Genomic DNA, 16,703 nt, shown 5'->3' with positions numbered 1-16,703 from the left:
AAATTTTGAGTAGTTCAGAGAACCGGCAAATGCCACCTCTGGCTGGTCCCAGACTGGGGTGGTAATGGAGATTTCGCAGTATCCTTCCCCTGGAATGGGATGGGAATGGAGGTTTTGCAGTATCCTTCCCCTGCCACGCCCACCAAGCCACGCCCATCAATCCTGCCAAGCCACGCCCACAGAACCGGGAGTAAAAAAAATTGCATTTCACCACTGCTTTGAACTGTTGCTAAATGAATATTTGAAAGTTAAGTACTACCTGTATAGTTTTACAATCTATCAAAGGTTCTAGAATAACATATAAACAGAATGACAGAGTTGTAAGGGTATCCCTGCAGATGTTGTAATCAAACCCCTGCTCAAACAAGAAACCCTATATCATTTCAGACAAATGGTTGCCCAATCTCTTAGTATCTATGATGCAATGATTCACTTTCAGATTTGATGGATAATCCAGAATAATAGACAACCTTCCTTCAATTGGCCCATTAAATTGAACTTACTCTATTGTATAATGTTTCACCATCTTAGTCATTTTAAGATGTGTGGACTTCAACTCCCAGAATGCTGAGAGTTGAATGCTGGCGGGGGTATTCTGGACAGTGAGGTCCACACATCTTAACATGGCTAAGACTTGGAAACACTGTTCTGATTGATCAGAATCTGAAAACTTCCGAGAGACAGCATCGGAACTGTTGTTATAATTAAGAGTAGAACTTTATTTAAATATAGCTGTAGTTGACCTCAAGGGGTCATCAATGAATGCTATCGTGGGTATTTCAAAAATCCACCAAAGTGTTATGTTCTTTATAAATAACAACTCCAGTCACAGAAACCTCTTCCTGTCTCTGGACCTTTATCTGGATCACAGACAGATCCTACTGTCTCTGTTATAGATTGTGAATTTTCACGAATATCATGGAGACAGCAATCCAATTAAATAACTTCCCCTTGTTTGCCAGGGCTTAGTGTTGATATGTTAAGGCAACTTTTTATACTAGACTTTCTCAGCCTTTGTCTTCCAATGCCATTGGAAAACAAAGGCTGAACATTTTTAGATTTTTATAATGACAAAAAGTTACTCTTCCTAGAATGGAACATCTTTCTTCTGGATCTCACCAGTTTGATTGTTCTTAAGAGGATTTGGTGGTCTTCCAGCAGAGGCAGTATTCAGCAGGTTCTGATCAGTTCTGGAGATCCGGTAGTGGAAATTTTGAATAGAGAAGCGTTTAGCGTTTATTAGGATTTGTATGCCGCCCACTCTCGAGAGACTCAGGGCGGCTTACAGATAAAAACAGGGAGGGGAAACATATAAAAGTTAAAAAAAACAGAACCGGTAAATACCAGCTCTGACTAGCCCCGCTGCCATCTATTCTCTGCTCCCCGAGTCCCAACTGATCGGGAAGAAATGGGGATTTTGCAGTAACCTTCCCCTGGGGTGGAGAGGGAGTGGATATTTTACAGTATCCTTGTTCTGGATGAAGTGGGAGGTTTGCATATCTCTAATTTTAAACAAAGCCTATTCCCTTGAGATCTATGCTCAGACTTTCACTCTGTCTGCTTTTACAAGAACAATTAGGGCTTATCTCTCCTCAGTTAGTTTTTTAAATGTCAATGGTTTTGATATTTGCAAAGTTTAAGTTGATTTAAATTGCCTTGTTTCTAACTTATTAAAAATATCTTTGCATTTTTGTGATGTTCTACCAAGGGAAAGGAAAGATAAACAATTAATTTTAACATATTCCCTCCTATGGAGTGCCTCAAAGGATATCTTATTTTGGCAAGTTGATGTCTTAGAAAATATTATTTTTATATTATTATTTAAAAAATAAACAATACAAACATTATTTTTGAATGATCGTAAGCAGAAACAACAGTGGGAAGAATGTGGCCAGACTAGAAACAATTTTGAGAGAATTTTGTTCGTTTTCAAAATAGGTTGCCCAGGAACCAAGTGGTGGATTTTGCAACCCATAACATCTGATACTGAATCTAATAGTAATTTAATTATTGGAAGCCCCTTCTATAAAACTGTAATTGAAAAACAGACTATCTTGCTCTTCCCCATTGAAGACTAGATGGCAGTCCCCAACTAACCTTAGTTTATTTTTTTAAAGCTAAATAGGTTGTGAAACCCTCAGGAAATATCAGAACTATAGGATAAATAGACACAAGGACAGTTTTTTCTGAATGCCATCACTCTGCTTAACAACTAATTCCCACAACAATGTCAATAATTTACCAAGAAGGTATTACTATTATTCTTCTCTTCCTTCCTAGTATCTATCTCTCCCCACTTATTACTATAACCATGTTGCTTATATCTTTCAATTTATATTGTTTATTGTTTCCTAGTATGATTTGATAGCTTATTAGTAACCTTGACTATGACTAAATGTTGTATCTTTTTATTCTTGGTGAATGTATTTTTATTCTCCTTATGTATACTGAGAGCATATGCACCAAAGACAAATTCCTTGTGTGTCCAATCACACTTGGCCAATAAAGAGTTCAGTTCTGTTCTGTTCTGTTCTGTTCCGTTCTATTCCATTCCATTCCATTTCATTCCATAAATTGAGAAATTACTGTTTAAAAAAAGTTTGCATTTTGCCAAGAAAACATCATGAATAATAATGTACTGTGTTTCCCCAAAAATAAGACAGGGTCTTATTTTTTTGACCCACGGAATATGACCTTGGTCTTATTATAGGGGGAGGGCTTATTATTTGGGGGGGCAGGCGAGAAGCAAGGTGCCTCTTACTTTTCCAGGTCCATCGCAGTCCTCGCCATTGTGTCCAGGGAAGCCACTGGTAAAAAAAATCCTTCTCGTGAGTTCTATCAAATTTCTTGAACTCACAGAGAAGCGGGTTTTTTTTTAACCAGAGGCTTCCCTGGACACAATGGCAAGGACCACAATGGACCTGGAAAGGTAAGAGGCGCACCTCGCGGCCCAACACCGCCCACCTTGCCCCAGTGGTAAAGGCAGCCTGCCTGGTTCCCTTCCCCGCCATCCCTTTACTGAGAGGTGGCAGGTGGAGGGGGGAGAAGCGAGGCACGCCTCTTAACTGTCCAGCCTTGCTGCATTCCTCACCCTTTCGTCCAGTGAAGCCCCTTGTAAAAAAAAACCTTGCAAGTTGAACTCATGAGGGTTTTTTTTACAAGGGGCTTACCTGGACCAAAGGGCAATGAACATAGTGGGGCTGTCTGTCTCCAGTAGCTCTAGGACACGCGTCTTGCTTCTCCACCCCACCCCTCCAACCTGCCACCCTCCTCTACATTGGTAAAAGTTGCTAGAAATGAGTATTTGTGAGACTTCAAACAAATGAGAGAATGTGGGGAGGGAAACGAAGGCAGAGGAAAGAGAGAGAAATTGTGAGCCCGCTGCCGGCAGAGCATACAACCATAGACTGTATGCCCAGAGTGGCTACTGCCGGAAGACTCGGCAGCCTACTTCTGCAGAAAAAAGCATGCTGGGGTGGTGATGGCAGGGGTGGGCGGTGGCAGCGGAGGTGCTCTGGCACTGCAGGAAGAGCTGGGCTGGGGCATCATGAGGCTGGGAGGCGCGCGATCAGGGAGCAGAACAGCTGCCCAGCAAACCCCCTCTCCAGCTGGGCACAACCCCACTCACCAACCTAGCGGTATCCCGAAGGTGCCAAGCAAAGCGAGTGCCTTTGCCCACCCCGGTTCCTGCAGCTTGGCACCTTCGGGATACTGCTAGGTTGGTGAGCGGCGCTCTGCCTGGCCAGAAGGGGGGGTTGGCCAGGAGGGTTATTTTCAGGGAGGGGTTATATTTTTGTCCTCTTGAAAAATGTGGTATGACCTTACTTTCAGGACATGTCATATTTTCAGGGAAACACGGTATTTACTGGAAGTTGCCCTTGAATTGAGGGGATCTTAGTAATGGAAAAATCTGGAGGTGTAAAAAATATATTTGCTACCACTAAGCTTGTGGTACCTGAGCTGATTTAATATGTACCGTATTTTTTCGGAGTATAAGACTTTTTCACTCAAAAAGACTGAAAATCTAGGTGCATCTTATACACTGAATACAGCATTTTTTTGCCTCCCAAAACCCTGCCCCCTACACCAAAATGGCTGTGCATAGCCTTTAGGAGCCTTGCAAAATGGGCCATTTTTCCTCAATTCCCCCCCCCCAGCCCCCAGGAGCACTCTATAAGCCTCCTAAAGGCCATGCATGCCCTTTTTAAATTTAAAAAAAAACGGGCCCATTTTTGGGACGTCTGCAGAGTGCAAAAACTTTTTTAAAAAATTTGCCTCTTCAAAACCTTGGTGCATCTTATATTCATTGCATCTTATATTCCGAAAAATACGGTGTACTGTCCTAGAACAGCTTTGACTTTTCATAGAGCCTATGGGGCAGTGATGGTGAACCTTTTTGGCTCGTGTGCCAAAAGCATGGGGAGCGCAGGGGGGTCGTGCATGGGTTTCCCACATCCATAATGTAATGTGCAACTCCAGCACGTATGTGGGCATGACCATCATTCCCCCCCCCCATTTTTTGCAGGCTTTTTTCACCCTCCACAGGCTCCAGAGGCTTTAGAGGAGCCTTCCCTGAAGCCTCCAAAGTGCAAAATACTGGCCCTACGGGCAAACAGGAAATGACTTCCAGTTTCCTCGTCGGATAGTTTTTTGCCCTCCAGAGCCTTCAGGGAAGCCTCTGGAAGGCCCCTGAAGGCTCTGGAGGGCTAAAACTGGAGGTCCGTTCCCGAACTTCCAGTTTGCCTATAGGGCCGATTTTTTGCACTCCGGAGGCTTCAGGGAAGCTCCTGAAGTCTCTGGAGTGGGGGGGGGGCTGTTTTTGCCCTCCCCAGGCTCCTATAAAGCCTCTGGAGCCTGGGGAGGGTGAAAAATGGCCTCAAAAAAAGGCTGAAGTCAGCTGGCCTCGCGTGCCCTGACAAATGGCTCCATGTGCCACCTGTGGCATGCGTGCCATAGGTTCACCATCCCGGCTATAGCGCTATCTTTGTTGCTAGAAAGTTTAGAAATCCAAGATCAAGAGAGACAAACAATCAACAAAGAAGAGTTTAGACAGCAACCATCCTTTTTGGAATTCTTATAAGATCGTATCGAATGGAAGTAGTTAGTCCGTTAGCCACCATTGGACACCATTGGAATGGAAATAGTTACTCCTTCAGCCACCATTGGACATTATGTTTTCTCTTTTGCCTTTCCAGTGCATTATCAGAAGATCATTCACCGAGACATCAAACCATCAAACTTGCTCTTGGGGGATGATGGACATGTCAAAATTGCTGATTTTGGAGTGAGCAATCAGTTTGAAGGCAGTGATGCCCAGCTCTCCAGCACTGCTGGGACCCCAGCCTTCATGGCCCCCGAAACTATTTCAGATTCTGGAAAGAGCTTCAGTGGAAAGGTAGAATCCTTGGTTTTTCTATATTGCTTTAGCGTGCAGTTTCAATTGGAGGGTTGTGTGATTGTTATTAATTACATTTATTTGTTGGAGATCTCATTTCAAGGTGACGCTGGACAACTTAAAAACATTAAAATCATGAGAAATAAATATTCCTAACCCAATAACAATATATTCTTCACTCTACTGTTCGCCCTACATCAGAAGGGTCCAACCTTGGCAACTTTAAGACTTGTGGACTTCAACTCTGAGAATTTTTCCCCCGACAGCATGCCTGGCTGGGGAATTCTGGGAATTGAAGTCCACAGGTCTTAAAGTTACCAAGGTTGGCCACCCCTGCCCTACATTATTATTTATATAAGACCTCATTTATCTTGATTTTTATGGGAAAGTAGTGAGCGTTTCAGAAGCTGTATAAACATATCCATCTTCTATGGTATGTTCAGTATCAGTCCTGCAAATCATGACCTTTACTCAGGGGTGGGATTCAAAGATTGCAGCAACAGGTTCTCTGCCCCATTGTTGGGTGGGTGTGGCCATGGTGGGTGTGGCCTAGTCAGCCTCCTACACCACGGCTGGGGTGGGGGGATGTTTTTTGCCCTCCTCAGGCTCCAGAGACTTTCCTCGAGCCTCTGGGAGGGCAAAAACTGCTTACCCCAGGCTCCAGAGGCCCTCCAGAGGCCGGAAACAGGCCCATTTCTGGACTTCCGAAACCTCCAGTAGGCCTGTTTTCCCTCCTCCCCAAGCCTCTGTGTGGGCCCTACACTTACCTGGCATGAAGAATGGGCCACATGGAGACTCCAGGGAGGCGTGGGCGTGGCCAGCCAGGGATGTCATTTGGGGGTTTGCCGAACTGGATGGAATCCTAGCTAGAGGGTTGCCCGAACCCATGTGAACCCCCAGCAACCCACCCCTGCCTTTACTTCTGATGTTCAGCTTATGAGGACCAATACTTATCCAGCCAAAAAAGGCGTTGTCCACATGTAAGAAGGAATTACCACCACCTCTCAGGGAAACTCCAGGGTTAGCAGAAGTACAAGCAAGCAAGCAAACAGTAACTTTTAGAAAAAACATACTCAAGAGAGGGAAAATTCTCAAACCAGCATACAGTACCAGACCATGAAATACATTGAGAAGTAAAAAATGAAAAAAAAGATAAAAATTTATACATTAATTAAATGGTTTTTTTTTTCCTTTCAGGCTCTAGATGTCTGGGCAATGGGTATCACTCTCTTTTGTTTTGTATATGGAAAGGTAAGGAGTCTGTAAACGGGGGCAATTTTTTTGTAGGGGGGTTGTTAGAGTTAAATAATCTGTTCTAGGTCTCTATACTTCCCTTTTCACCCAATAAGGCGTACTAAAAGTTGTATCAATATGTTGGATGGAAGCACCTTGTTAAACTAGCTTTTTTATAAGGGTTAAGCACTCCCATAAGATAGATAATCATATGCATTAAAGTTTTGTTTTACATTATATTGTAATGCAGATTATTTTCTACAATATAGCAGGAAAAAAATTGTAGCATAGGAGGAGAGAGAAGGGAAGGGAAATTTCCGATGGTCCAGAGTTCTTGCCAGATTCAGTGTGGAAGATGGCAGGTAATCGGAAGTTATTCCCCCCCCCCCCGCTTTTTGCTTACCCTTGGTCATTCTGCTTCTCTGTTCAGAGGAAATACCTCTGAAACAATGACTCAGTGAGGCATGGATTGTTCAGTAATGTATAAATATGAATCATAAATATAATTGAAACAGCTAATGACTTGGTTAAGAACACACACACACACACACACACACACACACACACACACAACCCAGAGGTGGGTTTCTGCCGGTTCGCCCCGCAAAATCGGGCAAACCAGTAGTGTTCACTGCCGAATCAGGTGAAACAGGAGTGGCGGCAGCGTGAAGCTCCACCCACCCAGTAGCTTCTGCGCATGCGCAGAAACATTGCGTGTGCATGCAAACGCGCACGAGAAAACTGGTAGTAAAATAAATTGAAACTCACCACTGACATACACATACAAAATATAATTCACAGGTCATTAGCTATTTTAAATGAAATGCAAGTAGCTTCCATTACAGTATAAGTGAAAAACAAAAATAATATAACTAACCACGCACATTAATATGACTATGAGTCCATAAGAATATTGATATATGAGTTCAAATACCACAACAATCGTTCCTAAAAAAAAGATGCTTAGGGCCTAAGCCTTAAGTGTTCCTGTCAGTGTAGGGTTTTCTATGGGCTAAAAAGAATGGAAAAGTGGTTTGTTTTTCAGTGTCCCTTCATCGATGAATTCATCCTGGCACTTCACAACAAGATCAAAAACAAGCCCGTGGAATTTCCAGAAGAGTAAGTAGACTTGTGGAGTTGACTACTGCAGTCAGGATTCCTCAACAGGAGACATTTGAACATCTAGTCTCACCCATTCCAAACGGGGGGTAATCATGCCAATAAACGTATACCTGTCTTTTTGGTGGGTTCCTACCAGTTCGGACCGGTTTGACCAAACCGGTAATAGTTTGGTGGCCTGGGTCGCTGGAACCAGCAGCAACCCAGGCCTGCCACGCCCCCAAACCGGTTCCCCGGGCGGCGCCATAGGCACCACTATCTTGTTTTTCAGTTCTCCGCATGCACAGAACAATTTTAATTGTACGGTGCATGCGCGCACATGAGCGAACCGACAGTAAGTGCCTGCCAGAACCCACCCCTGATCTGGAGCGGCAGTGAATGAAAGCAGGCATTGAGCCCATGGAACATGAGCTGAGGGGGTATCCCACAGGTAGACTGCTGAAGATCTGGAGAGTTGCAATCCTATCAGATAGAGGACATCGCCCTAGTAGTCTTCAGTTAGTAGCTCCATTAACAGAGATTTACTCTAATTACCGCTGGGCAACCTTCTTTCCTTTGTTTTCTTGTCTCACTTCATAAATTATGGGTGCCTCATTTCCCACATTGTAATGGACACTGTATGCTGTATAATTTGTTATACTGGTATTTAAGAAGTATTTTCCTGGTTATTCTCTATTGTTCAATGACAGCCGGGAAAGGATGCCTCATAAAACTCTCTCTTTTTAAGGACGAAATCATTTTCAGTCAACATTGCATTTCTCCTTTCCTTTTGTCCCTTCTGTTATATATTGGTTTTCAGATTTTGAGATTATTTCTCTCACACACCAAATCGTCTCAATTATTCTCTCAACCTTTGCTACAGGTCAGTCACCTTTGTATTTATTGACATTCATTTACTGCCCATTCTCTCTTGACCTTGCCTATTTTCATGTTGCTCCACTTTTAAATACTCCAAGTGGAATTGTGTTCCACTTTCTTTATGATAGATAAAACTCTGACATCCATATAATGGAATAGGGAAAGGCAGTTATTCTGCAAAGCCTTTTTTCACTTTTATGGATGAGTGAATGAATAAACGAACAGTACATTTCTACATGCATTGCGTGTCTTAACATTTCTCCATCCATTTTCCATTTTTAATAAGCCCTCTGCCCAGGTACAGAAATGTATCTACTTCAGTAATGGCATTCTATTTTCTTCACTACCAGTTTGGTAGCTGAAGTGCGTGCTTCCTGCACGTCTGGGCATGCACAAAACCTGTGCATGCGCAGAAGGTCCTTGATGCCATGTGGGCGCGTAGGCGGAGCCTCACACCACCGCCACTATCGGTTCGCCCGAATCGGTGCAAACCGGTAGAATACCACCTCTGAGCTACTTGATTTACTAAGCATATTTATGTATAACTTGAATTCATTAATTCAATTTTCCCAGTCAAACACAACTACCTTGGTCTTAGATGCATTAATTTTCAGCACTGTAACCAATATAGAATAGAATAGAATAGAATAGAATAGAATAGAATAGAATAGAATAGAATAGAATAGAATAGAATAGAATAGAATAGAATAGAATAGAATAGAATAACAGAATTGGAAGGGACCTTGGAGGTGTTCTAGTCCAACCCCCTCCTTAGCCAGGAAACCCTGTACCATTTCAGACAAATGGTAGTCTAATCTCATCTTTAAAATGTCCAGTGTTGGAGGTAGTCCTAAATTTACGACCAGAATTGATCCCAAAATTTCCATTGCTAAGTAAGGCAGTTATTAAGTGAGTTTTGCCCTGCTTTGAAACCTTTTTTTGCCACAGTTGTTAAGCAAATCACTGCAGCTGTTAAGTGAATCATGCGGTCATTAAGCAAGTTCCAATATCTCAGGGGTTGCCACAAAGAAGAGGGAGTCAAGCTATTCTCCAAAGCACCTGAGGGCAGAACAAGAAGCAATGGGTGGAAACTAATCAAGGAGAGAAGCAACCTAGAATCAAGGAGACATTTCTTGACAGTTAGAACAATTAATCAGTGGAACAGCTTGCCTCCAGAGGTTCTCCAACACTGGAAGTTTTTAAGAAGATGTTACATATCCATTTGTCTGAAGTGGTGTAGGGTTTCCTGCCTGAGCAAGGGATTGGACTAGAAGACCCCCAAGGTCTCTTCCAACTCTGTTATTCTAAACCTGGTTTCTCCCATTGACTTTGATTTGCCACCAGGAAAGGTTAAATATGATCCCAGGATGTGCCAATTGTCAAAAAATACATGCCAGCTGCCGAACACCAAAATTTTGATCAAATGACCATGGGGATGTCGCTATGGTCGTAAGTGTGAAAACTGCTCGTAAGTCACTCCAGTGTGCTTCGAACAGCTACTAAAAGAATGCTTGTAAATTGAGGACTAGCTGTATAAGCAAACCATGTTAATATTTTCTCCAGTGACAACATCTACATCTGAAAGCTTAACACTTTTCAACATTTTTCACAGCATTATGACTTACATTTCATCACTTTTTTCTTGAGTGCTAATATGGATAATACAGTCCTTGCTCCAATTCTGTCCTTTGATGTATCACTGTCATTCCCATACCATTCAGTAAAACACTCTTTCAGCATTCTGTCACTTCAATTTCACACAAAATTATTTCATCACTTTTATTTTTAATTCCACTCATTCTGATGAAGAGACCTTGTTTAGGCCTCTTCACTCGCTTTCTCAACTTCCTGAATCTTATTCCAAAATTGTGGTGCATTTTAATTAATTTAATTTAATTTAACTTTATCCTGCTCTTTGATTACATTCTTTGAAGTTGCCATTATTCCTGTGTAGACATTATAAAGTTTATTTCTCTCGTCCTCATTTTGCAATAGTCCTGTAGGCATTTTTTCATCACTAACTGCAGGACTTTTGTTGTCATAGTTCCACCAAATGTTATTTTTCCTATTTGTCATTATGTCAGGGTTCCAAATAGCATCTAAAAGTAAATTAGAGTCCAAGTCAAAATATTGCTCAAAGTTCCAATTTATTAAGAGAGCCATGTTGGCACATCTGGGAAAACCCGAATCTGAAAGCTTCCCGGTTTCCCCCACCCAGCTGAAAGTTCAAGATCTTGAACCCACACCCACAAGTCCATCACATGGTCCAATCTTCCACTGCCATGCTGGCAGTTCCATCCATCCAGTTCTGGTCAGATACAGAGGTGCAAAGACAAAGGATGACTTTGGCTTTCTAGAAAAAAAATTGTTATGGCTACATCGCATCTCACTCTTACAATCCCCCCTCCCATTTTCCCACAATAGAAAATGCATAGTAGAATAATAGAAAATGTGGCATGCCAAAGATGGAAAAGAAAAGATGGTTGCAGGCCTGACACATTATTCCACACAGTTCTATTATACTCAATTACGTTATTCTTTCTACTGTTCAATGCAGGTTCCATATTCTCTTTTTTTTCATTCACTTTTGAATTCATTCTGTTAGAAGATGACTGTATCTTTTACTATTGTTATGCAAGAGTTTTACTTCCTCTTCCTGCAATTACACTACTTTCACTCTAGCTTATTTTACTTCTTTTTTATGTCCATTTTCCCCTAAGTATCAATTCTTGAAATTGCTCGATAATAGCATGTCTTATTCCTGATTAATATTCCACAACCTTTCATTGCCCTCAGTCATGGTTTTATATTTATGTTTATCCATTTGCTATGTGTATATGTGCATATATTTGTACTTAAACAATTAATTTGAAATGGATTTTTTCCAAAAATGTTGCACACTTTCTCCCAACTTTCGGATGTACATTTATGTACCTTGAACCCAGTGTTTCCCAAACTCCCAGGGAATGCTGGCTGGGGAATTCTGGGAGTTGAAGTCCAGACATCTTCAAGTTGCCAAGTTTGCCAAGTTTGGGAAACACTGCTTTAACCCTTTCATTAATAATTAAATCTGCTTCATCATTTGCATCAATTCATTAGCTATATTCAACAAAATCAAACCACATTCATTCAGAACTCCATTCTTTCTTTTATTTGTTGATTCAATCCTTCATCATTTACTCCCCTTGTATTCCTAGTAGCAAGTTTCCATATGCTCTGGTGGTTACCAAATGAGATACATTGAATTAATCTCGCCCCGACCCTTTGGAACGAACTCCCCGTGGAGATTCGTACCCTCACCACCGTCCAGGCCTTCCGCACAGCCTTGAAGAACTGGCTAGCCCGTCAGGCCTGGGGATGAAGATAGTTGCCCCCCCCCCCCGAATGATGAATGCATGTTGGTTACTGTTTTTATTATATGTGTCTTTGTTATTGTCTGTATTTCCCCTTCCCCGATTTTATGTGAGCCGCCCTGAGTCCCCTCAGGGAAAAGGGCGGCCTACAAATCTCAATAAAATCATAAAATCAAAAAAAAAAAAAAAAAAAAAATCTCCACAATCCGTTCTGGAATTGTTCAGTCAAAGCTTCCATGTAACAGTCATTTATACAATAAACAAATGTATGGGCTAGATCAGTGTTTTTGTAGGAGAAGGAGTAGCAGAGACTAAAAGAGGAATCCGCCTGCAATCTCTACATTCACACGAATAGTCTAAGTTCAACCCCCTTTAATTATAATAACTCTAATCTAGCGCCAAAATACTGCTGACCATTAGATTCCTGTGTATAATCAGGAGCAGTACATCAGTTTCATTGGAATTTAATACTAATACCACTCTATAAAATCCTAGTAAGATGACACCTAGAATGCTGCATCCAGTTTTGGTCACCACACTATAAAAAAGATGTTGAGACTCTAGGAAAAGTGCAGAGAAGAGCAACCAGGATGATTAGGGGACTAGAGACTAAAACATTTGAAGAACTGTTACAGGAACTGGGCTAGTCTAGTGAAGAGAAGGACCAGGAGGGAATGATAGCAGTCTTCCAATATTTGAGGTGCCGCCACAGAGAGGAAGTAGGTCAACTGTTTTCCAAAGCCCCTGAAGGCCAGACGAAGAATAATAGATGGAAACTGCCAAGGAGAAATTCAACCTAGAAATAAGGAGGAACTTTCTGACAGGATGTTGTCAGCCAGACAGTGTCGGCTAGTGACCCCCAGGGGGAGAGCCTTCTCTGTGGGAGCGCCTTCCCTCTGGAATGAGCTGCCCCGGAGCTTGGTATATTCCCCGACCTCCGGTCCTTCCGACGTGCCCTAAAAAGTTGGCTTTTCCAGCAAGCCAGCCTGGCCTGAACAAAACAAAATAAATTATTGATCATTGTTAATTTTAATTCGAATTTTTTAAAAAAATGTTATTGTTAATTCTAATTGGGTTTGTTTGGGATATTCTATTTAATTTTTTTTTAACTTTTGTATTATGTGTTTCTTTTAATGTTGTACACCGCCCTGAGTCCTTGGGAGAAGGGCGGCATATAAATCTAATAAACCAAACCAAACCAAACAGTGAGAATAATCAACCCATGGAACAGAAGTTGCCTTCGGAAGTTGTGGGGGCTTCATCACTTGAGACTTTCAAGAAGAGATTGGACTGCCATTTGTCAGAAATGGTGTAGGGTTTCCTGCTTGAGCAAGGGTTGGACTAGATGACCTATAAGGCCCCTTCCAATTCTGTTAACCGGTTAAATAATTTAACTTATGGCACTTATCTTTCACGCCTGACAGTTTGTCAAGCCTGGCAACTTCAAGACCTGTGGATTGCTGACTGGGGAAGTTGAAGTCTAGGCATCTTCAAATTGTCAAGTTTGAAAAAGACTTGTTCATCAATCTTAGTTGCACCTCTAGCACGTACAGCATCGTTTACTAATGGTAGAGACAGCTCTGGTTAGCACATTTCAGCCAATATGCCACAAAGTACAACCAAAGGCATTTTAAATCCAAGCAAGTTTATGCTTTTCTAGAATCTTTCATTAAAGACTACCTTGCAAGCAAAGCACGCCAGCTTCCCACCAACTAGGAGATTCATGCATTGTGCTGACATGCACTCAGGTTACAGCCATGAACATGTATAACCTTTTTAATGATCAAAGAAAGCAGTGAGTGTTACCCTGCGTGCTGTCTTTGCTGATAGAAAGCTCTTTGATGCAACAAAGACATTCATTAGTGCAATGACAAGATATACAATTTTAGTTGATGTTCCTCTCTCACCCCCAGTAATTCTACCCCCTTTACCCAAATCTATTGTCCAGGAGTGGGGAGTCCTTTCAGAACAGTTGGGAGAACATTGTTGAATACAACATTATCTATACTTGTTGAATGCCAGTTGCATTTTCATTATCTATGAATAAACTTACATCATTCAGGTAGTCCTTGACGTATGTCCATTTGTTTAACAATAAGTCAAAATTAAAAAAAAAAACATGGCCCCTCCTCAAAGTTACAACTGTCGCACCATCCCAACAGTCATATGATTGCAATGCAGGCTCCTAGCAACTGGTTTGCACTGTACACATGATTTGCAACCTTCCCAGCCATCTTCCAAAGAGCAAAGTCGATTGGGAAGCTGGATTCCCTTAACAACCATGTGCATTGCTTAGTGACCCCAATAAAAATGGTTCTATAATCAGGTCCAGTCATAACCATCCTCTGGAGTCCCTTTAAGCTCACACCGACTGCTTCAGTGACTCCATCCAGCCACCTCATCCTCTGTCATCCCCTTCTTCTTTTGCCCTCAATCTTTCCCAGCATTAGGCTCTTCTCCAGGGAGTCCATCCTTCTCATTGGGTGACCAAAGTATTTGAGTTTCATCCTCAGGATCTGGCTTTCTAAAGAGCAGTGAGGGTTGATCTTCTTTAGGACTGACCAGTTTGATTGCCTTGCAGTCCAAAGGACTCACAGGAATCTTCTCCAGCAACATAATTCAAAGGCCTCCATTCTTTGTCACTCAAGCCTTTCTTATGGTCCAACTTTCACAGCCATGCATTGCAACTGGGAAAGCCATAGCCATGACTATACGCACTTTTGTTGGCAGGGTGATGTCTCTGCTTTTTCGTATGCTGTCTTGATTTGCCATAGCTTTCCTCCACAGGAGCAAGCTTCTTTTAATTTCTTGGCTGCAGTGATCTTGGAGCCCAGGAAAATAAAATCTGTCACTACCTCCATTTCTTCCCCGTCTATTTGCCAGGAATTGAGAGGGCCATATTGCATAGCAATTGAAATTCTGCACCTAATTGTAAACCCTAAATTTACTTGCGCACGTTATCATGTATGGTGCACTGCGTACTTCCAAAAGCTTTTTTCAGGAAGTTTCCACTCCACAAATTTGTGTTTTGGATGAGATGCCAGAAGCTACGACTCTTTCCATTTGGCACTGCACCACAGGAGTAAAGAATTTCTGACCTACTTCCATTAATTAAATCCTTTATTTCTAATTGAAATGTAAAAATGATATCATACCATTTTAAGGAGGATGGGAGAAAAGGAGGGTGGGTGGCTGAGGAGTATACTGAGTGAAAGAATGTTCCCATGAAAAGCCATAAATGCTAAAAAAAAAAGAAAAAAAAAGAATCTCTGTATACTTTGAGCTTAGTAACTGACACTATAAACCATTTAAAGCTAAGGGTGCTCTGGCATCCTCCCCCACAACCCCTATTAGCACTCTTAACCGCCTGTGTGGGAGATCATTATAATACAGTAGGCTGGAAAGCCATCGTTAGATTCATGCATATTATGAAGCAGGGGGAGGTTTGGCAAGTTTCAGGGCATCCACCCAGAAACGTGGGGAAAGTGCGACAATCCTTCCAAAAGGAATAATTAGATTTCTAGAACACCTTCTCTCTCTGCTTTCTTGCAAAATCCAATGTGGGCAGTGGTGGGATTCAAAAATGTTTTACTACCGGGTTTGTGGGCGTGGCTTTGTGGGGGTGGTGTGGCTTTGTGGGCGTGCCTTTGGGCGTGGCAGGGGAAGGACACTGCAAAATCCCCATTCCCCTCCCCACCCCACTAACTTGCTTTCTAGCTCTGTTCTCCTGTTCAGGGCAACAAAAGAAGGGAGGCAGCAGGGCGGGGCCAACCTATTTGCTGGTTCTCCGAACTACTCAAAATTTCCACCATTGGTTCTCCAGAACCTGTCAGAACTGGCTGGATACCACCTCTGAATGTGGGGCAACAAGCATTGTCTTCATTCTAATATAGGGGTGTTAAACTCAAGACCCGGGGGCTGGATCCGGCCCGCAGGGGGTTTAGATCTTGCCCACAGGGCCACCTTGGAAACGGCAAAGGACTGGCCCGCAGTGCCTCTGCCAACAAAAATGGAGCTTGGGAAGGCAGCGTGTGGCCCTTTCGAGCTCCGTTTTCGCTGACAGGAGGCCGTCGCAGCCGAAAATGGAGCTCAGGAGCCTTTTCACCGGCAGAGCACTTGGGCCACCACAGGATCCCCAACACAAGCGACGTTGAGCTGGCCACACCCACCCGGGCCCCTCAAAGTCAAATACAACCCTGATGCAGCCCTCAATGAAATCGAGTTTGACACCCCTGTTAATAAGTTCATCATCTCATAGCATCACCAAGAAGACAATTCAGAGTGAGAGAGATGCTTTCTGTATTTGCCATAGCCCCTGTCCCCCCCCTCCCCCAAATGCAGTGTAAAACCTTGGCTCCCCTATCATTTGTCTGAATTAAATTTTTTGTCTGTATGACCATACTTAAAAATAGGAATAATTACGTATACTATTAGTTGCAGCCCCATAAGACTTGCTTTCTTTTTTAAAAAAATACATATTTCAATACTGATATTTATTGTTATTCTGATGTTTTAAGTGTGTTCACTGCCCAGAGCTTTAAAGATATGGGCATCAATATAAATTAAATAAATAAATGGGGAATGTATGTATTTGGAAGTAGAGAATTTTTAAGACCTCAGAGATATGGAAAATAATTACTTGATTGGTTGTAGTGGGATGGGCAATGAGGGAACAGTTAAGAGGGGGGAATAGAATTTGGGGATTTTGGCGTGCAATTCTCAGTTCTGCAATACTACAATACACT

At 42.3% G+C, this 16,703-nt stretch overlaps 1 protein-coding gene across 2 annotated transcripts in view; it reads left to right on the top strand.

Moving 5' to 3' along the window:
• CAMKK1 (calcium/calmodulin dependent protein kinase kinase 1) overlaps positions 1 to 16,703 on the top strand; it is a 95,337-nt gene that overhangs the window by 55,278 nt on the left and 23,356 nt on the right. For both annotated transcript variants that reach the window (XM_087717256.1, XM_087717255.1), the window contains exons 9-11: positions 5,196 to 5,395; positions 6,593 to 6,646; positions 7,674 to 7,747. In XM_087717256.1, coding sequence (XP_087573382.1) covers positions 5,196 to 5,395; positions 6,593 to 6,646; positions 7,674 to 7,747 — 328 coding nt within the window. The remainder of the gene's footprint in view (positions 1 to 5,195; positions 5,396 to 6,592; positions 6,647 to 7,673; positions 7,748 to 16,703) is intronic.

This window comes from Thamnophis sirtalis, unplaced genomic scaffold (assembly GCF_051295495.1).
Source record: "Thamnophis sirtalis isolate CommonGarterSnake01/CBP01778 unplaced genomic scaffold, rThaSir2_p1.2 scaffold_6, whole genome shotgun sequence".
Taxonomy (NCBI): domain Eukaryota; kingdom Metazoa; phylum Chordata; class Lepidosauria; order Squamata; family Natricidae; genus Thamnophis; species Thamnophis sirtalis.
The sequence above is the reverse complement of the archived record's forward strand: the minus strand, read 5'-3'. Positions and strand labels throughout refer to the sequence as shown.